Genomic DNA, 23,197 nt, shown 5'->3' with positions numbered 1-23,197 from the left:
CAGGGGCGGCCCTCTGCTCGCTGTGCTCTCTGGGGTCTCTTTGACAAGGGCGCTAATCCCGCCCCACCCTCACGACCTCATCCCTTGCCCCAGGCCCCACCTGACGACCATCACACTTGGGGCCGGGTCTCAACACACGAATTTGGGGTGCACAAACTTGCACCCAGTACCCACCTCCTTCTCCTCCCTTTGAGAGCCAGCTTCGGCCGTGCTCCATCCGTGAACGCAGGGGGTGCTGACCCCACTGCCCGGCTCCAGGCCGCGCACACGACCCAGGCTGGCCAAGCCGGCCCCGCCTCCCTGTCCCTGTCTTCTGATGGGAGTCACCCCAGAACTTGCTGGTGCCATCGGGAAAGGAGTGCTCTCTGCAGAGTGTCTGTGTGGATGGGGACGCCCCAGGGAGGATGCTAAGAGGAGACCGAGGAGAACATGGGGGGCCCAGGGGGGGGGCGCCGGACGTCCGAACCCTGTGACAGAGCTGGGCCCCAGGGAGGAAGGCTGGGTGTGGACCGTGCCTGGTCGTGTGGACTGGAGTTGGGACCAGCAGTCTCTCCCTTATGAAATGGGGCCTGAGCTCGGCACCGGGCGTGGGGACTCGCGGAGGCCCCCGCCATCCCCAGCACGTGACCCCATTTCCAGGGCTCCAGCAGGGCTGCCTCGCTTCCGGCAGGACAGACACGGGAGCTGAGCCCACGCGGCACCTCCTGCGGGCCTCTCGCCGGCCGGGTGCGTCACCTGCCTGACCCCGCCAGCCATCTCAGACAAGCCTGGACGTGGGGAAGGTGACGTCTGCATGAGGGGCTCCTCTGGGCTCACTGTCCTCCCTGGTCCTGCCACCCTCAGAGCACCACGGTGACTTAAACGGCTGGTCCCACCCCAGGAAAGGGACTGGACAGAGGGCTCCCTCCTGCTTGTCATGCTCCACCCCCGCCCCCGCCCCCACCTGCCCAGACCCCTGACCCCTGCAGACCTGTGCAGAGAACAGCCTGTCAGGGGGGCACCTCCACGTGGGGCACCGGTTTGCTTTCTGTACGATGCTTCCCCTGTGTTGTTTCTGACCACTCAGGATACAGTCTCCCTTCTAGAACTCGCCCCCAAACTTTCCACCTGCTGCCACCCCAACCCCTCTCATCCACGTGGTCTCAGTGGCGCTGAAACCAACCTCACCCCTGGGAATCACGAGTGGGCGGATGGTCTGTCCGGCTCTGAGAGGTCCCCGCACCTCCCTGCTCACCCCCACCCCCAGCAAAACAAGGACGTCGCTGGACAAGCGTCCTGAGGCCGCCTCCTGCACGACGCTCAGCCTATGACGGCTCAACGTCCGTCTGCACCTCCAGCGCGCAGGCTGTGGGCATCAGCGTCCCGCCCCATCCGTCCAGGGGGCCCTCCTGCCTGGCAGGGCGTCTCCAGGGGGCAGCTGAACCCCACACCTGCTGCGCTGCCCCAGGAACAGCCGGTCCCAGCGACCGCAGACACAAGCGGGGACCACCAGGTGGCGCTGTGCCCCAGGAGCGCGGGGGGACCGGCAGGTGGTTTCACTCCCTGTCCCGCCACCCACGAGAACCTGCTCCCTCGGGGTGGGGGCGGGAGGAGACCAGGGACAGAAAGGTGAACAGAGGCCGTGCCTGCCCTTTCCCGGGGGTCCCCGCGCTGCCGGCGGCCCCCGCGTGGTGGTGGACGCGTCCCGCGTCCGATGCGCAGCCACAGCCGCCGGGGTCCCGGGCACCTGCGCGGGCCGAGGAACGCTGGGCTCTGCCTCGAGGCCTCCCCACCAGCCGGCAGAGGCCCAGAGGGCGGAAACGGGCCGAAAACTAGACAATCTGGCGAGAAGGCTTAGTGGTGTTTCCTTCCATCTGCCCTGCGTCCATCCATCCGAGCTGTCCACGAGCACAGCCCTGAACGGGTCCCGTGGCGGGTACTGCACTCGATGCTGGGGATGTCCCGTGCAGGTGCAGGGGGTGGGGGGAGGGGGGCGTGTCCCAACTGTGCAGGGGCGGGGGTGGGGGCCCGTGTCCCAGGTGCCCCGCCCCCGTGCAGGTGCAGCGGGTGGGGGTCTGAGGCTAACATGCAGGGGGACAGAGCGTCCCTGTGGGAGCCTGGGACATCCTGGAGATGCTGGGGAACAGCGACAGAACAACACGAGCGCCTAACGCCCCTGACGTGTGCGCTGAGAAATAACCAAAATGCTAAGTTTTATGTCACGTGCGTTTTACCACAATGCTAAGAAAATGTTTGGCTGCCAAACCCTCTCCCCGCTGGAGATGAGGCCCCTCCTTTCTCTGCTTTTCTGGAGGTAAAAGTGGACTCGCAACCGAGGCTGCTCCCCCCGCTCCCGAATTGCCAGACGACGCGTCCATCCTTCTCGGCCCTTCCTGCCTCCCTGGCCTAGGCTGCCTTCCCCCAGACCTAACCAGGGCCCCGCACGTCCCCCCCCCCCCCGATACCCTTCACCAGGCCCTACCTGCACATCTGGCCCGCCCCTCGCCGACCCCCACCCCTCCCCTCCCCGACTCGGCCACCACCCACCCGTGAGCCCACCCTGCAGGCAATGGGAAAATTATGTGACTGCCGAGAGGTTCAGACCGCTTCTCGGGGCCTCCCATGCATCACAAGAGGTGGAGAGATGTCCCCAGAAAGGTGACTGAGGCCAGTGACCCTGGCTGTGTCACCGGTGGTTTGGTCCTAATTCGGTAGGAGCCACTCAAACTTTCCTCTGAAGGCAAATACAGGGTAGAATGTGGGAAGTCATAGAAGGAAGAAACGCCATTAACCGGCCCCTCAGAGCTGGCCGCATGGGGACACGCTTTGTCACCACCTCCAGGTTGGCCTCTTAGAACACCTTCGGGGTATCTGACTCATAATCCGTGGCAATGCTTTCAGTCTACTTTAAAAAAAATTTTTTTAATGTTTATTTATTTTTGAGAAAGAGAGAGAGAGAGAGAAGGGGAGAGAGAGAGGGAGACACAGAATCTGAAGCAGCTCCAGACTCCGAGCTGTCAGCACAGAGCCTGACGTGGGCCTCGAACTCACAGATGGCAAGATCATGACCTGAGCCTCCCAGGTGCCCCTCTTTTGGTTTACTTTTTATTTTGGAGCAACCAGATTTACAGAGAAGTGGTGGCGATTGCTTCATGGGTCCTTCCTAACATCCCAGATCCTGAGCATCTGGAAACCTTGCTCTCACTAAGGCCCACACAGCCCATGGCCCCAACAACGCCCCTCCTGTCCCTTCCCTGTGCCTCATCTACCTCAGTTCCTCGGTGGGCGGGCCCCTCCCTCCGTTTCCTTCTTTCTGTCCACCTCTCCCCGGACCTTCCTGCAGGTGCAGCGTGGGAACCAGGCTCTCGCTCCCCTATACGTGGGGAGAGTCGGCCTGTTCACAGAGCGGCCCAGCTGCTAACCCCAGGACCGGGGACCGTCCTGTTCTATGCGGCCACGTATGTTCCCCAGGGCCAGACTGCAGAGGTCCGTGGCACAGTGGGCTCCCGCAGGACACCTTCCCCAGCAGGAGACGGCAGGTGGGCAAAGACACGTGTCCTACACGCAAGCCGCCCAGCGTGGGCACCGGCCTCCCACGGCAGGGAGGGTCTCGGCAAGTGCCCTGAGCCAGAGCCCTCGGAGCCGCCCCCGGGCCCATGGCCAGCATGTCTGCGTGTCCAAGGATCTCCTTGCACGGCATACGGATCTAGCAGTCCTTCTGCTGAAGTCTGTAAAAGGCACTGCCATCACCTCCTGACTGGCCCTTTGGACAGGTCTCAACACCAGAGTCCGGCAATGCCTCCAGCACCAGAAAGCCAGACCAACCATCTGCACGTGACCGTCAAGGCTCCCATTTTTGTCAGAAGGCTAAGGTTCCTGCGAAGGCCCGCGGGGCGCTGAGTGACGGGCTCCCCATCCACTCACCCCCAATATGCACACACACTATTGTCTCCGATCCACCACCTGCCAGGCCTGCAACACCAAAGACAGCCACCGGCCTCAGGACCTTTGCACGTGCTGCTTGCTCAGCCTGGAACCCCTGCCCACAGAATCCAAACAGATCAGATGCTCCTGTTTCATGGCGTCGCTGGGGTATCACCTTTCAGTCTGACCTTCCAGAGTGTCCTACATTCAAATGCACGGTGTCCCCACCCAGCCCCCCTCACCCCCTTCTGCGGCTTCCGCCACACCCAGTGTGCTACATTTTCTACTTCATCACTGGTTCTTGTCCGTCTGCCTCCGCTAGATGACAGGCCCTGTGAGCACAGGGACTTTACCCGGACGGCTCAGCACTCTGTCCCCATCACACGCCATACCGCCCAACAGGCCGGCGTCTGCACACACCTGTCGGGCCAAAGAGCCTCATGTTTGAGTGGAGAGCATGTCCGTTTCTTTGTGGGGGAAGAATACCACTGCCGTCTCCCACGTCAGAAGCCCACAAGCTCAAAAGCACGTGAAACAAACCACATAAGTTTTCGGATGAAGGATCTGAGTCTGTGGTTCCCGCTCAGACGGAAAGTCAGAAAACTCCCTCTGCACAGGGAGCAGGCATGAGCCGGGGGGCAGGGGGTTCCCACCTCCCTTGTCTGCCCACCCCTCCCCCTGCAGCCTGCTCGCAGCCCACCCTCCCTTCTTCCCGAAGATGACGGTTCGGATGCCCGCTGCAGCCGCTCAGAATCACAGGTGTCCCAGAATTTTCTCTCTGGAAAGCGGCTCCTAAGAATCCACAGAAGCCAGGGAAGGGGAAGGAGGGCACCCAAATCTGTCCACGTGGAGTCTGGATCCTGCTGCCCACCCTGAGCCCCCAGTTCCACGCCCCCCCCCCCGGGACATCACGGCAATCAGATGGCAGGCTCCTGGAGGCCCCGGCCCAGGGACCGTGACAACTCCTCTTGGTGCAGACACAGGAAGATCCGTGGCCATATCCTCCCACTGAACGGCCAGGCCGCCACAGACCATGGAAGCAAGCAAGCCCTCGATCTCACCTACAGATGGAAACCACCAAAATCTCCTCCAGCAGAGACGCCAGCAGAAGTGGCCACGGAGTGTCCACCAACCCAGACAGGCTGCGGGAGGAGCCCGGGAAGAGGCTCGTGCCTGGGACCTCCCCTCTGCCTTCAGGACTCATCTCCCAGGTCCTGGGTGTGGCTCCCGGACAGTCCCCTGCAGACGGAGGGAGGGCCGCTGCCCCTGCCGTCTGCGGGGCCCCCTGCCCCAGGAAGGCGGCACCCCTACCGCAGCCCCCACCTGTCAGCTCCGGACCGCTGCAGGCGGGTCGTGTCCCAGTGCTGCTGTGGTGACAGGACACCCGCCCCTGGCCATAGGGTCCCCAGAACCAGGGATCAACTCTTATGTTCACCACTCGGTGATCTTTTCTAGTTTGGGAGAAACCCTTATAGGAATTCATCCCGGGAGGGATGTCTTTTTCCCAGTCTGGGGGAAATGACTTTAATAGACCTTTTGTAGAAATACAAAGGTAAAACCAAACTCCTGTTCCCCGATGAGAAAGTTAAAAGAAAAAAAACAGAGTAAAGGCACATCATAATAATAGCACACACACTCGTTACGTGTCGGGCACACCCCTAAGCACGGCACCCTTATGGCTCATTTCGTCCTCCTAGCGAAGCCATTTAAGAGATAAGAAAGCTGAGGCACAGAGTAGTTAGGTAACTTGCTCAACACCCCACAGCAAGTGAGTGGCAGAGTCTGGATTCAAACCCACAAAGTCTGGCTCTAAAGCCTGAGACGCTGATGATGACACTGAATCACCCTTCAGCTCAAGAGGGTAAAAAAGACGCTCTTTCCTGTGGGAGGCGAGACATCACTGGGGTCGTCACGGGCCCGGGACTGGGGGCCTGGATTACCAGGCCACGGTCAAGGGCACTTCCGCTGGGAACTGGTAAAGCAGCCCCTACCCATGGCAGCACAGTGGGAAGCAAAGAGTGGTGGTCACACGGCCCACTGACCACGCTGCCCCCCGAAACCACGGCCCGTTCCAGCATCGGCAAAGTGCACCACCCGAGGGGGCCGGGCAGGACACGCCCCCGGGTGAGGCGGGCACCGCGACAGATGACGCGGAGTGGGGGGACCGCAGCAAGCCACAAGGCCCGAGCCTCGTCCGGGGGGCAGACACTTCCCGGCTGCAGTGGCCGACCCCACACGGCCAGACCCTCAGACGTGAGAGAAACAGGAATCTGGCTACGTGAAAGTCGACCAGTTCGCAAATGTTCGAGATAACTTTTTAAGAAATCTAAACAGTGACTCTGACAAAACCAAACTCACCAAGAATATCTCAACAAATTAAAGAAATCGAATTTTAACTAGGAAAAGTCATCGAGGAAGCCATGCGGTTAGGGCCTATTCCCTGCACGCGTGTGGTCGCCAACGCAGAGGCCGCCTCGCTCCTCAGAACGTGACCTTGTGCGGGGGCTGGCAGTGGCCCCCGCTCCGTTGTGCTTGATCAAAGCCAACCACGGCCACTCCGTTTCCCCTGCTAACCGATGTGGCTGGTGGGTATGTGTCGAATTCTGCCACGGAGACGTTAGGGGAAGTCTGCGGGGCAAGGCTGCGGAGGAGGGACATGGGGGAAAATCTTATCTGTTCCCGTGGACACTTCGTATCAGTCGGTGCCTGGATCCCTGGCAGCCATCTTGTGACCATGAGGAGAGCCAGCCTGAGATACGGACTCAGGAAATTAAGTCCATCCGGAACTGTCCTGTCTCTAAATCTCTTACTCTGTGGAATCCTAAACTTTCCTTCTTTAAGTCATTTCGACTGGTTTTTTAGTAGTTCTAGCTGTGTCAGTGATAGACCCCCTCCACGAGGAGGCTCCGGAGGGGCCTTCCAGAGCATTCATTACATGCAGGAGACCCCAGGAACTAACCGAGCGGGGGGGGGGGGGGGGGGGGGGGGGGGGAGGGTAGGAGGTCAACCTTCCCAATCCCCACATTTTCAGATAAGGAAACTGGACCCTGAGGTTTGGCCACACCCATAATCACCCAGTGAGTGAGTGGCAAAGGCCTGGTCTGGGGCCTTCTCCTGGGTATCACAGTTTGGGATGTGCAAGGTGTCAGGGTATCAACAAGGTCGTGCGTGTGTGTGTGTGTGTGTGTGTTCATGTAAGTGTGTGTAAGCATGTAAGTGTGTCTGTGAGTGTGTAAGTGTGTGTGTGTGTGTGTGTGTGATGAAAGGCAAGGGGCGCCTAGGTGTTCACAGGGGAGCCTTCGGGAGGTGACCGCGTCCCGAGGGTCACGGAGGGGCCTCCGTGCCATGTGAGGCCACGGGACCAAGTGGGCCACCAGGAGGGGGCCCTCCCTGTCCGCTGTCACCCTGTTCCCGACCTCCGACCTCCAGAGCAGGGAACGGTAAACGTCTACTGTGTTGGTCTGCACTGGCTGCTAACAGAGACAGGGTCCTGAACAAAGGTGGGGACGGGGAAGCCACACCCCACCGTCTCCTCCTCCCTGCGTTTCCCAGTGGCCGAACCAGGCCAGAAATCACAGGGCGGGAGGCCGTGTGAGGTGGCCCGAGGGGGTCACCTCTGGGGCCAGAGGAGGGCAGAGGAGAGGGTGGGCAGAGCCCTGCAGGCATGTACACCTGGCCCGCCACAGGACTACCTGGGGGGTGGGCGGGGCGGAGAAAGGAAGGGCTGAGGCGACCTGAGAACAGCCTGAGCTTGGCAGTCACTGCCCACGGTGGTCCTGGCTCCGGGCTGCTGAGCCACCTCTGTGCCATCACTGACTGACCCGGGGGGGATCAGCAGCGGCACACCCCGGGGCACATGTCACAGATTTAGCGACACAAGTCAGCAGCAAAGAGGCCGAGCCCCCATGGACCTCGGGGTGGGGTCAAAACGCGGTTACCGGATGCCCTGGAAGGGATACAAAATGCAGAGAGAACAAACACAGTATCTAAAATCTCTGAGCTTTTTTTTTAAGTTTACTTATTTATTTTGAAAGAGAGAGAGCACAAGCCGGGGAGGGGAAGGAGGGGGAGAGAGAGAGAGAGAGAGAGAGAGAGAGAGAGAGAGAGAGAGAGGGAGGGAGGGAGGGAGAGACAGAGAGAGAGTCCCAAGCAGGCTCTGTGCTGCCAGTGTGGAGCCCCACACAGGGTCGATCCCACAAAACCATGAGATCATGACCTGAGCTGAAATCCAGAGGAGGACGCCTCATCGACTGAGCCACCCAGGTGCCCGGTCTGGTTTTAAACAACACACTGTAAGATGTGTGAAGCAACATTAAGGTGGGTGCTGATAAAATAAAGACCTTTTCTTTTCTTTTCTTTTCTTTTCTTTTCTGAGAGTTTAAGTAATCTCTATGCCCATCGTGGGGCTGGAACTCACAACCCTGAGACCAAGACTTGCACCTCCAATGACTGAGCCAGCCAGGCGGCCCCAACGGAAATTTTTTTTTTAATATGAAATTTATTTTCAAATTGGTTTCCATACAACACCCAGTGCTCATCCCAGCGGGTGCCCTCCTCAATGCCCATCATCCACCCTCACCTCCCTCCCACTCCCCATCAACCCTCAGTTCTCAGTTTTTTAAGAGCGTCTTATGGTTTGCTTCCCTCCCTCTCTAACCTTTTTTTTTCCTTCCCCTCCCCCATGGTCTTCTGTTAAGTTTCTCAGGATCCACATAAGAGTGAAAACATATGGTATCCATCTTTCTCTCTGTGACTTATTTCACTCAGCATCACACTCTCCAGTTCCATCCACGTTGCTACAAAAGGCCATATTTCATTCTTTCCCATTGCCACGTAGTATTCCATTGTGTATATAAACCACAATTTTTTAATGCATTCATTAGTTGATGGACATTTAGGCTCTTTCCAGAATTTGGCTACTGTTGAAAGTGCTGTCATAAACATTGGGGTACAAGTGCCCCCCATGCATCAGCACTCCTGTATCCCTTGGGTACATTCCTAGCAGTGCTATTGCTGGGTCATAGGGTACATCTATTTTTTGAGGAATCTCCAGAGTTTTCCAGAGCGGCTGCACCAGTTTGCATTCCCACCCAAAGGAAATTTTCAAGGAAACTTTCAACTTTGTGTTCATGGGCCCTGCCCCAGGGCTCCCAGTGAAGCTATCCTTTAACATCTACCAAGGTCAGACGGACTCATTAACTTCAAAGCAGGGGCTCTGTTTCTGCCCCGGGCACACATTGAACATCTGCTTCATGAGCAAATAACCTTAAAAAGAAAAAAGAAAAAAAAAAAAAAACTCAAGCATAAAGACAAAAGCTCGGTAAGTTCCCATAAGATGCAGCCTAGCACATTCTAAACACATAAGATAGTCTGCAACTCTCTGGAATGCCTTTCATCACGATGATTTGTAACCTTATGTCCTATATACACACATAACCTGGCAGCAAATGTTCCCCAGAGCATGTTCTTCTTCATGAAGATTGTGTATCCTGGACAGCTGTCCTAACTGGGGCTTGAATAAAACTCTCTTCCTTCTTCTTTAAATGTTTTGTAAAGGTTTATTCACTTCACGTTGATAGGTCCTTGCTCAGGGGGAAAAAAAAAAAAAACAGTAGACAGAAACTCTGTGTCCTGGAGTGCCTGGGTGGGTCAGTCGGTTAAGCGTCCGACTTCAGCTCAGGTCATGATCTCACAGTTTGTGGGTTCGAGCCCTGCGTCGGGCTCTGTGCTGACGGCTCGAAGCCTAGAGCCTGCTTCGGATCCCTCCCCCGCTCATGCTCGGTCTCTCTCTCTCTCTCAAAAATAAATAAAACATAAAAAGAAATACTAAAGGAAGTCCTTTGAGCTGAGAGTGACTTTGGAGTGATTATCACCTGTAGGAAGAAATACAGAGCACCAGAAATGGTAAACCCAAGTGCTAATATCAAAGGTGCTCTAAGCACATTTTTCTCTTTTGTTCTCTTAATGCCCTTGAAAGACACAAGTTGTATTAAAAAAAAAAAAAAAAAAAAAACAAAAAACCAATTTCACCAGATTACACAAAGAACTCTCACGATTCAAAAATGAGACAGCCCAGTTTTAAAAACGTGCAAGAGGTTTGAATGGGTATTTCACCCAAACAGACCTAGGAATGGTGCCTGGCTGCGAGAAACAGTGGGGAAATGCCAACGAAAACCACACTGAGGCAGCACACACACCCTCTCCAGAGACCTGACCCAGCGCAGTGAGGACGCGGAGTCTGGACGCGTGCAGGGGTGGGAAATGGTACAGCGGTCGGGTCTCCTCCCAACGGAAAGAAAGAAAACCTCCAGCCAACCCGGTTATGCACATACGTGACAACATCCCTCACGACCTTGTAACACGAGACCACTCGATCGGACCGCGTGTTTGTGGGTTACCGTATACGGGAGACACAGAAGTGGAAAATATGTAAAAAAACTACGCCACGTGGCGTTCGGGGCTCAGTTCTTTGGGTACGAACCCAACTGGGCGGTGCTGACAGGAATAAAGTTCCTTCCCGAAAGAAAAGCCTCGGTGTCACGACTGTCTGTGCGAGAATCCTGCTACATTACTTAGGGGCCCGCGTCCGGGGTTCAGGGACGGTGCGTTTCCACCTCCTTCGCCGCCAGGGATGCGAACCTCTGGGCGCCGGGTGAGGTGGCCTCACCTGGCGCCGGCGGACCCCTTGATCCGCAGGAGACTGGCCCTCCCGGCACCGGGGTGAGGACCCCGTGTGCACCAATGGAACCTGTGAGGCTCAGGAACCAGCTCGGGGAGCACTGCCCGTACGACTGGTAAGAACCCGGGTTCGTTTGGGCAGACCCGCCCCACAAGAGGCAGAAGGCGAGCCTGATCACCTCCTGGAGTTGTCCTACTAGGTCCACTGGGAGCTCTCTTTCTCTGCCTTCTGCTGGCACCTCCCCTCTTCTGCCTTTCCTTCCCTTCCTCCTGTTTCTGCACCACTTGGGGGCGGCCTGCAGAACTGGTTCCTCGATGCCCAGGCCACCGGCAGCCCCTCCTCCCCCCAGAGGTCGCGCGTGAGACCACACACAGTTCAGATTTCCCCACCGGTGCCCCAGGTGAAAAGTAGACAACGGGGAACAAATTGTCTCAGTGGACCCAAGTAAAACGTATTCAGTGTTTAAGCTAACTTGAGTTTGTTGGTTTGAGACAGGCCAAGTTTACCGATATTAAAAAAAAAAATTTTTTATTCTACCTAGATTTGCTGAGGGTCAAATAAGCTCATGTTATCCCCGCCCCAATTTGTCAGCAAAAGGATGGCTTAAAGTGATGGCTGATTTCGTCTGCCTCAAAGTTTTCACGGGTAATTGTTAAGATAGCTTTCAAAGCCCTTGGTAACCTAAAACGTCTTGCTTGCATGATAAATTGAGATTGAATTCACTGGATATCTAATGAGAGAAGACGCTAAAGTACTAATTACTAGATGTAGGTTTGTGCTTCTGATTTGTTGCAAAAAACTAAGGATCTTTGGATCTGTTGGAAATACGTGCTTTGTGCTGAATGGATTCATAAGTTTCCCCTCTAAAAAAAAATTCTGATGTAACACAGAGTTCACAACTGGTTACCAGTTAGTTTTCACCGGAGACTAAGGTTTTGAAGAGTTAAAATTCTGCTAAATGTAGTTAAAACTGATAAAAACAAGAAAAGCAACGCTGCATGTAGGAAAGTAGGAGATAGGAAAGAAAGATACAAGAAAAGGAAATACATTTTTGTTAAAGGTAAAAAAAAATAAATAAATAAAAAAGTAATTTAGTCCTAAATGAGACTGGTTACTTGGAGAGAAATGGCTTGGGACAAAATCTAAATGCAAAGAAAATGTGTGGAAGTTTCGTGAAGGAAAATCTTTAAAAAGAAATTTTATGTGTGCTCAGGACGGGCTAAGGTTAACATAAATGGATTTAAAATTTTTTTTTCAATGTTTTTTTATTTATTTTTGGGACAGAGAGAGACAGAGCATGAACGGGGGAGGGGCAGAGAGAGAGGGAGACACAGAATCGGAAACAGGCTCCAGGCTCTGAGCCATCAGCCCAGAGCCCGACGCGGGGCTCGAACCCACGGACCGCGAGATTGTGACCTGGCTGAAGTCGGATGCTTAACCGACTGCGCCACCCAGGCGCCCCAACATAAATGGATTTTAAAAGTACACGGGGTTAAGGTGAAAACTCCTCGTCCTCTGATCCAAAGGCTGGGAAAATGGCGGCAGTACCCTCGGTGCCGGCCTCCAAATCCTCCACATTCGTGTTGTTCCCGTGCAGCAGAGCACTGGATGCCTCTGCCGTAGGAGGGAGGGACTGATACATGAAGGGCTTTCACTAAGATACATGGGAGCCATTTTACTAAACTTGGCCCACTGTATGCCGAAAATGGATATCCACACGGCTGACACATATTTATGTGGGCATTGTTGAGAAAGGCAGGGGAATGGACCTTGACTCTGGCCCTTTAACCCCTTCCCTCGACGGCCAATGAGCAGTTTGTAAGTTACCGTTGGGCCAAAATCAAATGAGTACCTCCGACGACAACCGGGAAGATCTTGCTTGGTCACACCCCATACCCCCAAGGTGCTACAGGTGGGAAACGGAAGGGTAAGAAGAAAAACCAGGAAAGGCCGGGCCAGCTCTCGGAGGTAGATTCAAGCCTGGGTAAGAGTGACTACTCCCAGCCCCTCGAGAGACTGACAGGGCCTCTGGGAGCCAGTCCCTCAGCCGGCCCAAACGGGGGCCAGGAGATGAGGTTTCTCCTGGCCGGCTATGGGAAATGGAGACAAGGGACAACTTTCTTCCTTTTTCCTATAGATGGGTAATTGCCCAGCCAAGGCCACTGATCCTTTGGAATGCATTATGATTCATTTGCTTTTGCCCCAAGGCTTGGCCCCAATACAAACTGGAAGAGGGAACTTGGCCTTCAGAGGGAAATATCAATGACAATACTATCCTACAACTGGACCGGGTTTTGCAAATGTGAAGGGAAATGGGGAGAATTCCCCCATGTTCATTGTTTCGGGGCCTTAAGAAAAAATCGAGATATAAGTAAGCAATGTGAGGTGGAGCCTAATTTAATGGCAACCCTTTCTGAAGTCCGGCAATCTGGAGGGGACGCAATTAAGGGCCCTTTACCTGTATCCAAAACAGACCTAGAGAAGGAAGAAGGGAAGCCTCCCACCTCAACCTCCTCCTTGGGTCCTCAATCTCTCTCTCAATCTCTCTCTCTTTGTCTCTCTCTTTCTCTCTCTTTCTCTCCCTCCCTCCCCCCCCCTCTATATATATACATATATACATATATATGTATATATGTATATATGTGTATATATATATATATGTATATATATATATATAAATACAATTCTGCTCCCTGCTACCCACCTTATCCAGGCCCTCCCCGTAATGCAACAGGCATGTTTCCCTTACAAGAAGCTAGAAGGCCAGAAGGAAACCTTGACGTTACAGGGTTTAGTACAGATAAAAGGAGATGTAGGTAAATTTTCTGATCAGACAAGTATATGAAGGCTTTTCAGAATATTACATATGTTTTTGAGCTGACCTGGAAAGATATAATGCTTTTGTTAAATCAGACTCTTAATGAGACAGATGTTTTGCAAAAAAAAAAAAAAAAAAAAATCAAGGAAATCTAAGATTTAGCCCTCAAATTATGCTAAATTAGCCACTATTTTACAAACAGAATACGAGAGCCCAATGGCCCTCCTGGAGAGGCGAGGGGGGCTCTCACTAAACATTCGGCCATCTCCCCTGACACCCCGGAGGCTGAGACGATTTTAAAGGACAAATCTGTCATTCACTCAGCCCTAGATATTCAAAGAAAATGCAAACATCGGCTGTTGGCCTTGAAGGGTCCCTGGAGGTGCTCTTGTGAGCTGCCAGCTGGGTGTATTACAACCAAATCAAGAGAAGAATTTTTTTAAAAAGAAAAGAAAAGGGGCGCCTGGGTGTCGGTTAAGCGTCCGACTTCAGCCAGGTCACGATCTCGCGGTCCGTGAGTTCGAGCCCCGCGTCGGGCTCTGGGCTGATGGCTCGGAGCCTGGAGCCTGTTTCCGATTCTGTGTCTCCCTCTCTCTCTGCCCCTCCCCCGTTCATGCTCTGTCTCTCTCTGTCCCAAAAAATAAATAAACGTTGAAAAAAAAAATTAAAAAGAAAAGAAAAAAAAAAAGGAGGCTTAAAAAAAACTGAGGCCTTAGTCGTGACCTCACGTGCTATGCCAGACTGGACTTCGCGAGGTCCTGGCACCAGGTGCCAGTTATGTGGGTTCGGAGCAGTGAAATGAGAACCAAAATGAAAAAACACAAGCCCAAGCCGTGCCCCTTCAATGGAGACGATCACTGGAGACCTGAATGCCCTCGGGGACCTCTAAATGAGAGAACTTATCTCGTGCCCCTGGGAGGGACTGAGCCAGGCCCGGGGCTTTTCACGGTGGCTCCCCTAGACCAACGGTCCATCAGAAACCCAGAGCCTCGGATAACTTCAAATATAGAAGGAAAATTAGTTGATTTCCTCCTTGAGACCGGAGCCACCTTTTCTGTCCTCCTTTCCACTCCGGGCCACTACCCGAACGTGGCATGACGATCAGTCTCCGGAAAACCTGTAACTAAAGTTTTCTCTCAGCCCCTGGAATGTCTATGGGAACCCTTTTTTCTCATTCTTTCCTGATGATGCCAGAGAACCTTACTCCCTTGCTAGAAAGGGACAGTATAACTTAATTAGAGACTAGGGTGCGACTAAATCCAGGGCTAAATCACAATTATGCGAGTTTTTGGAAATTACTAGATGCTGTAGGCTGTAGATAGCGGGGTTCAGGAAAACAGTGTGCTATGTCGATTGTTAAAGGAGACTCAATCCCACCTACTCTGCCCCACAAAACATAAACTGGGGCCTCGCTCCTAGACAGGGTCTCCAGCCCTTGGAATGGTTACAAACAGAGCAGGGCAACTGCTGTCACCAAGTTCACAGAGCTAAAAGATGATGAAAACACAGCCTCAGGCCTTTCATTTAGGGACAGACAAAACTTAGCAAATGGCCCAAAGGATGTTTACTGGAAAAAAATTCGTCAGGGACAGTTGTGCAAGAAGTATCAGCCCGTGAAGTAGGTCTTAGAAACGTCAACCACAAACTTGCTCTCCCGGGCAATCAAGGACCTGGAGGCTATCCAGGAAAAACTAACAATTAGGTTTCATTCCTATGCCAAGGTCAAAGGAATCCCAACACCAGTTGGTATGGACTCTTTTACTTCCTCTACAAGACAGAAAAGGCACAGAAAGCAATAAAAGTTCTGCTGTCTAGAATAATACCCAGGCTTGGCTTACCTAAACATTTACAGATTAATAATGGCGCGTGGCTACTTTGACTCTTTCTCCAGTAGAACTCCTGGCCCTTGGAAAAGTTTCACACCTCAAAATGAAGCAGACTGTCTGCCTGCACTCAGCAAAACTCTAAATAACACCTCACAAGCATTAAATGCTTCAAAAAAATTTTTGTTTTTAAATTACGTTAGGGCCAAACTCTTGGAAACAGAGCCACCGTCACGTGGGTTATGAGAGATCCCCTGACATGTGTTGTTGACAAAGTCAGGGTCCCTCCTAGATTGTCTGACAGGTTTGAACACTGTAGACATGATTTTAAGATGCCATGTCGTTGCTCAGTAGAATCTTTGTGCTTTTCTGTGTGCGTCTGCTGATGTTTATGCTGCCTCCTGCCCGCCAGCCTTCCTGTGGAACCATGCATGCTGTGGGGCACTCGACCGACCCGTGGGTTGACTCTAACTGCTGTCCCCCAACACTGTCCCTTATCAGCTTGAAGAAGCCAGAGCGATCGTCGTCCCTGTTCCCTAACAGCAGACACAGGCCCTGCTCCAGGGGAGGAATAAACAAGGAAAGGGTGAACATTAGGCAGGGAGGGAGAGATCAGGGACCTTCAGGGAGGCAGACTGCAGCCGCAGGTGGGAGGCTGAAGGAGCAGGCGGGGTTCTCCCCTTATGAAATCCTTTAGGCACCCTCCCCCCATTATCAAGGGCATGGGGGGCGGGTTCTAAGTGAGACAGACCATCTCACCCTAAGACAACAGATGCGGGCCCTTGCCTCTACCCTAACCACCTTACACCACTGGGTCAGGGAGCGATTACCTGTGAGTCTGACCACAGACGCTCACCCCTTTTTAACCAGGAGATGCCGTGTGGGTGAAGGAGGAAAATGTCCAACCCCTACAACCCCTCTGGAGGGGCCCGTTCACTGTCATTTTGTCCACCCCTACGCAGGAAAGTAGCCGAAACGGGTCCCTGGGTTCGCTACGGCAGAGTGAAGCCGGCCTCTCGAAACTGGGAGTGCCTTCCTGATCCATCCACGCCGTGCAAGCCGACCACACGGAAGGTTCTGCCACTCCAGAGGCTCTGGGAGACTGCAGCCCTGCCCCAGTCACTCGGGAAGCTGACTGGTCTACGCACGGCAGAAGCTTGAGGAACCCACGGTCCCATGAAACAAAAGACTGTCCTTATATTCTACATGTTTCCTTGCTGTGAGGCACTGTCACGCCTTCTCGGTATTATTGTGATTGCTGCCCTACTCTTTGCCACAGGATTGGCCGAGGCTGCCCTGGCCGGCTAGAAATGGGGGAGGGGGAGGTTTTCGTTAGCACTCAGCTAGGATACTTCGTGGGTACCAACGTGGGGAAACGACGGCCATTGATCCCCACAAACCTCATAGTAAAACAAAATACCCCAGTCCCACACCCAGAGTTTGGCCTCTCAAAAGCTCAAGTATTGCGAAAAACTGTCCTGCCTAATGGGGAAAAAGTTCATCGTCGTCTGTTAAAAACTTAACATGCCTAGGCCAAAGATTTTATAACTCAACTGGTGGGGGACCCCAGATCACCTTGAGCCAGATCCCCACCCTTTGCGTAACTTCTCTCATCTACGAGAGGCCTGGGACAGTGTCAGTGCAGCCGTCAAAGGGTAGGCTCCAGGGGGACTATACTAGGCATGTGGGGGGACAGCCTATATAAACCTCTAAACCAAGACGATGCTCTTTGACCCCAAATAGAGGGGTCTGAGAATCAAAGGGGGGAATGTGGTAGGGTCCCGTCCCTGAGGAAAGGAAAAAAGAAACCTCAAGGCAACCTGGTTATGCACAAAGGTGACAACATCCTTCACGACCTTGAAACATGAGACCGCTTAATCAGACTGCGTGTTGGTGCGTTACCATATACGGGAGGCAAAGAAATACACAATATATAAGAAGCTACACAGCGTGGCATCTGGGCTCAGTTCCTTGGGTACGAACCCAACTGGGCAGTGCCGACAGGAGTAAAGTCGCTTCCTGGAAAGAAAAGCCTCAGTGCCGCGACTCTTCGAGAAACCTGCTACAGTACCGCGTGTGGACAACAGCTTCGCGGTTTCTTAAAGGGACACTTACGAGTGACGCAGGAATGTCCCCAAGAGGAATGACGCCGAGTGTCCACAGTCGTGTCCGGGCGACGCCGTGGCCGCACTGCCCATCTTGGCTTGGACCTGGGATCCGCTCGAATGTCCGTGAAGTGGCCAGCGGATGAATGAAGCCTGGTTTACACTAAAAAACAACAAAAAGGAACAAACTAGGGATTCATGGTACAGAATGGGGGCACCTGGGCAGCGGGAGGCTGGACTGACCGCGTGGGCACGAAGCGTCCAGAAAAGGCAGGGAGAGCGTTTCTGCACGCTTCGTAGGGCGCGTGCGTGTGAAACGTCCTGCCCCCGCAGGGTGCGGGGTTACCCGAGCCTGTACGTTCACTGCAAATCACAGCTACACAGCTGTAACCCGGGAGCTCGCGGGGGTGCGGGGTGGGGGGTAGGGGGGAAGGACACCTGTAAAAGCTCCGAGGCAGGCGGTCCGCTCCGGCTGCAGCCCGCGGAGCCCCAGGCCTGCGGGGGAGCCGCGGGCGTCGGCTCCGGGTCTGGGCCCCAGCTGCCCCGCGCAGGCACGGGACTGGGGTGCGGTGCGGGCTGGAGCTGCCGGCTGGGTCGCCGCCCCACCAAAGCCACCCCCACGCCTGCGGGCAGGCCCTGCTGGGGGCTCCGAGCCCCGAGACGGCAAACCCCCCAGCGCCTGCATGGCGGGCGGTGCGGACCGCCACCCTCCAACCGCACCGCGAACTCGGGGTCCGGCCCCCAGCCCCGCCCCCGAGGCCACCTTCCTGCCACCGGGGTCGGGAGCCCCAGGCGCCCAGGGGGGAGCGAGCGGCAGGCAGAGGCGGGCCTGCGGGCGCGCGTGTGTCTGCGTGTCTGTGACTCCGGCCGCCGGCTGCGTCCCCGCCCCCGCCCGAGCCGGCCCCGCGGTGGGAGGCCTGAGAGGTTCCCGGCGCCCCGCCCCCTCCCGTGTTCCGGGGCGAGGTCACGCCCGGGTCAGGCCTGCAGAGCGCTCCAGGCGGCCTTTCCTGGAACTTCCCCCGTGGGGGAGTCCAGGCCGGAGCCTGCCGTGCCCTCCGCGCCCCGCCCCGTGCCCACCGGCCGGCGCGAACACACGGGAGCAGCGGGGCTGGCCAGGTGCCGGGCGCTGTGCCTGCACTCAACTCACCTGCTCCACGTGCCCTGCGAACCGCTGCGGGAGGCATCAGAGGACTGCGGGGGGGCCCCCCCGCACCAGCTGGGGCCTCCCCTTGCACCGGCCTGCGGCACCCCCCTCCCCCACACCAGCACCGGCCTGCGCCCCTTTCTCCCCCTCCCCCCCCCCCCCGCACCGACCTGGGGCGCCCCGGCCCCCCTGCACCGGCCTTCGGTCCCCTATGCACCAGCCTGCAGCATGGCTGGCACCTGACCGCCAGGATCACCGGCTGTGCCCCCCTGCTGGTGTGAATTGCACCCCAGGTGTATCCTGTTTTAAGGTCGTGAGAGGGTGTGACTGTAGATGTGCCGGAGTTAATAGAATCTGTTGGGAGAGGTCAGGGGAGAGGACGTGACCCCAGCTGACCTCAGGCCCCCTCTGCTCTCCGTTCCCTTGGTGGGAGCTCATTTCCAGGCCGAGGCCCTGAGAGGGGCATGTGGCACTGAGACCGTGTGGACACTGCAGTGCCCCACCCCCCACCCTGGGCTGAGGCGTCTCCGGGAACCCCAGGATGCTGGCGGCCCGGCCAAAATCTGCTCCGTCTGTCCAAGACAAGCCTGGATAGGAGCGCCCCCGCGTGTCGAACCTACCACCTGCACCTCTGGGGCGCTCTGCCTGCTTCGCCGCCTCTCCCTGCTCCCCCTGCCTGTCTGGGGAGCTCCCGAGGGCTCAAACTAACACAATTCATTTTGCTTTGTCACCTCAACTATATATAAAAAGTATAAACGAAGGGGCTACGTTACTGAATGTGTACATGGAGATTGCAGTTTGGAAGGACACTCACTGTGGAAGGGGCCTCAGAAGAGGGAGGTAACGTAGGGGAACCTAGTTTTGTGACCTCTCTCCAGGACTGAGTTTTCTTCCCTTTTTGGAACTGTGGTTTTTGACATCACTTTCCAACATGGTTAGAATTTCAGAGTTACGGATTAAGGAAATCCCACTGAAGAAAAATTCTGAAAGGGGATGAAGAGATACAAAGGATAAACAGCTCAGAGCACGGGGGCAGGAGGACCCCCCCCCTCCCCCGTTACTCAAGGAGATTCTGTCTGGTGGACATAACCACCGAAGCCACTGACTCTGAAATGTAACCCAAGTTCCCTGAATCAGCGTTTGCCATCAACAGCAGGGACCCGGATGGGCTCCTGCATAAGGCACCAGGCACCGAGCCTTGTAATCGCAACGGAGACGCCCAACATCGTTAAGTCACATTATTATACACAATAACGGCCACAGGGAAGAGTGATTTTCTTAGTAGAACAATTTATTAATGGATATGCAATAAAATATCTCCCCCCAAAATCTTTCCAGAAATGACGAGACAGAAAGTCAGTTTGGTTTTGGTTCTCTGGCAGTTTTTTCTTTATGTAAACATAAAATATTTGAAGGAATGATAAAAGTAACAAGGGAACCCGTAAGTATAGCTTTTGTAATCTGATCTCAAACGGGTGCTTGGGGTCCATGCGTACAGCAGCGCTACCCAATGACTGACTTTGAAAAGGCTTTTCCTGGACTCCAACTACAGAAGCACAAGTTTGGTAAATCTCGGAAGAATGACCTGAACGAGGGCAGTCGGAGCCGTTGCCGGAGGCGAGGTTAACGAGCCAGAGCTGGAGAACGCGCCCAGCCGCACACAGGCCGCCGCCACAGAGAGCGCTGCTCTGCACGCGGACGCGATGACACAAACGAGTGCACAAGAGTTGTGCTAATGCAGGCATGATCGCGAAATATTTAAATGTCCTTCAAGGCGCGTCTCCAACTTGTGCACACATAGCGAGCGGACCCCGTTGACGGGCCATGTAAAGACTTTTTAAAAACACGCGTTGCAGCCAGAGCGCTCCTCTCCTAACTCTGAGCACTCAGCGGTGATCAGCACGCAAATGAAGTGCGTCCATTCAGATCCGAGTCTAAGCTAAGCCATTGCGCGCATAAATCAGGAACGAGTGGAAGTCATAATCGTATTACATAAAGAGCACAGTTTCTGGACTGCTCGACTCATTCACGCCTACCGTGTGGAAGCAAGCGTGGCTCTATCAGTTTTTAAGCCAATGTCAGGATGCAGGCACGCGCTTACACGGTCGATCGCATACACAAGTAATGAGAGCTTGGCGACATTTGGAACATCCTTCACACGTTCACCCACAGTCCTGACCAGCTGCCGTCTCCCAGAGGTCCGCTCCCTAGTAAGAGCCCACGCGTGATACACGCCAAAAAATGAACCATATTACACTAAGAAACATCACCGCGCGATACAGATGTTTAATTACCATGGATTCCTATGAACTTTGGGAATCTACTTTTGCAGCTCAGCAGAACAGTAAGCACTTACCAGGAGCATTTACAAGTAACCTGTACAGCGGTTTACATTTAGAGGAATTAATGTCTGGGAGTAAGTTCCTTGAGTTTAGAAAGTACTCAATCTCGGTCTTCTCACCGTCTTAAGTTCAGACCTTATTGACGTAGACGGGGACACACAAACCTTATTTCTAACGAACAAAGAAGAGGCGGTGGTCTCTCACGGGCAGTAACTAGTTTATTATCTCGGGCAGCAGAACAGGTAGGAGTGGGCCCAGTGCAATAATGGACACTTTCCCGGAGGCCGTCAGGTGCATTTTTTAACCTTGTGAATCAGCATTAACAGAAGGCACTTGAAAGGCTTTTCGGGGGCTTTGCCGCCGATGTGTGCTATGCCAACGGCAAACTTGGTAAACAACTGTGCAAAGAAGGCTCTAGTCATACATGACGCTTCCTATTTACTTCAAAAGGCAATATTCGATATGTAAAAACGGAGTAAATTAAGATGTTAATATATTAAACAATTTATAAACATTTAAAATTATCGATATCTTACAAAACAGTTCTGTGACGATACAAATTTTTGTTACGAACAAAACACGAATGAAACGGAGTACAAAAACGACTCTTAGTTAGCGTGTTAGCTGGGGGGCGGGGAGGGAGGAAGGCTCAGACCTGAAATCTCATAGCTTCATGACATAAAATATTCCTCATTAAACTTCACGTGTACTTTTAACACTGAAATACAAAAAAAAAAAAAAAAAAAAAGAAATTTTCAATCATTCCTTATTTTAAGACCACTGAAACAAGTTTCACATTGTTAGTTTTCGGTGATGTGCTCTTCAGAGTCCAAGGACGTCTGGGTTAGCTCGTCACACCCATCCCGCTCACGGACTTTCACTAGACGGTGCATCCTGTGGCGCCTCCCCCTGGCCCCCAGCAGCGAGACCGGCGCCCAGCACCACATGTCACGGTGTCTGGGGCTCAGTCACGGGACGGGAGGGCGCGGGCTCGCCACTCGCTGCGCCTGTGGTCTGACTCCAAGGACGGTGGCTCTCGGGATACGGTCGCTACGACAAGGTTGTTGCTAGGACAATTCCAAGGATCACAAGCAAAACGATTACACAAATGATAATGCACATCATTTTCTGCAAGATAAAGAGAAAGACATTAATAAATTCGCATAATTTGCCAGGTATCAAAGGAAAGAAATCGCTAATGTCATTTCTTCACAGAATTCTCCTGGAATTTGAGTTTAAAATGCCCAGGCCCCAGGTCACAGGACAGGGAGGGGCGGGGAAGCCAAGTTCCAGAGGCAAAGCACCGGGTGCACATACCGAGTTAACGGAACTTAATAAATCACAGCAGGTGTTGTTGGACAACAACCGTGGGCCCCTGGGGGGAAGGCAGCGTCTACCTGGCACCACGTGGGGTGCTCAGCGGACACTTTCTACCGATCACACGAACATTGCGAGCCGCCATTCCTCGGACGCGCCGCACGTCTTTTTAGAACTTTAAACGAGTCTACTTCCCGTTTGCCAAAGACGGTGTCGCTTACACGCGTCTTTGCGCTGAGGCCCGGTGCGCGGACGCACGAAGGCAGCAAGCTCACTCAGCCCTCCGCTGCGCCTGTGGCCCAAAGCGGGCGGCACGGCACTTCTGTGGTTCCTCTGTCACGAACAGGTGTCCCGCACACCTAGAAGCTACGCTACCTTCGGCTTGAGAGCCGGTCTCCTCCGGGGGACCGTCCGCGGGAGAAGGGAAGGAAGGCACAGAGATGACAGGCGGGCCGTCTGGGCGACGCTGCCTGAGCGCACGGCTCCAAGCTGGCGCACCGGCACCTCCATCAGCCACCCCGCGCTCTGACGGTCTGCGTGGCAGGCCCCTCGGGAAACTTCCGCTCGGTTACCCAGGGACCGGGGAGCTGCCGTCGGGACACCCCCTCTCCGTCAGACCCGCACACGCGCCCGGCGTGAGGACCGCGGCCCGCCACGCGCTCCCACGGACCGCGCTCGGCACCTTGATCTGAGACGGCCTCTTCCTCGGGCTTCCCAGCAGCGGCCACCCCTCAGCTCCGGAGCCTGCTCACCGCACCCGGGTCCCCCGGGGAAATGCCACCCTGGACGCGAGCTCTGACTTCCGGGGCCCGGGGTGCTGGCCCTGAGGGCGTCTGGGCCCCCTCGCGGGTGCACGTCCTCCCCACCGGCCCCCGGTGCCGCTCCCCTGAAGCCCACGCCGGCCGAGCTCCTGCACCCAGATCTCCAGCTTTAACAACCATTCTGTCCAGCACCCTGCTGCCAGCTGCACCCACACGCGTGCCCCTCTCCTCGGCGGCCGGGGCGCCCTGGGGCGCAGTCCTGTCCGAGTGCAGGTCGCAGCGCCACCACCTCCACCTCGTAGACA

The 23,197-nt window shown here is 54.8% G+C and overlaps 1 protein-coding gene across 9 annotated transcripts in view; it reads right to left on the bottom strand.

Annotated features, from left to right (window-relative positions):
- The window catches only part of STX2 (syntaxin 2), an 80,418-nt gene that overhangs the window by 24,798 nt on the left and 32,423 nt on the right, over positions 1-23,197 (bottom strand). For 5 of the 9 annotated variants that reach the window (XM_023241267.2, XM_045041704.1, XM_045041707.1 and 2 more), the window contains exon 10: positions 17,339-17,491. In XM_023241267.2, coding sequence (XP_023097035.2) covers positions 17,339-17,491 — 153 coding nt within the window. Of the gene's footprint in view, positions 1-9,138; positions 9,169-15,388; positions 15,779-17,338; positions 17,492-19,742; positions 21,943-23,197 lie in introns of those variants that run through there. The other 4 variants (XM_023241266.2, XM_023241265.2, XM_045041708.1 and 1 more) reach the window with 3 other exon arrangements.

This window comes from Felis catus, chromosome D3, assembly GCF_018350175.1.
Source record: "Felis catus isolate Fca126 chromosome D3, F.catus_Fca126_mat1.0, whole genome shotgun sequence".
Classification (NCBI taxonomy): Eukaryota; Metazoa; Chordata; class Mammalia; order Carnivora; family Felidae; genus Felis; species Felis catus.
This window is presented reverse-complemented; position numbering and strand designations above follow the sequence as displayed.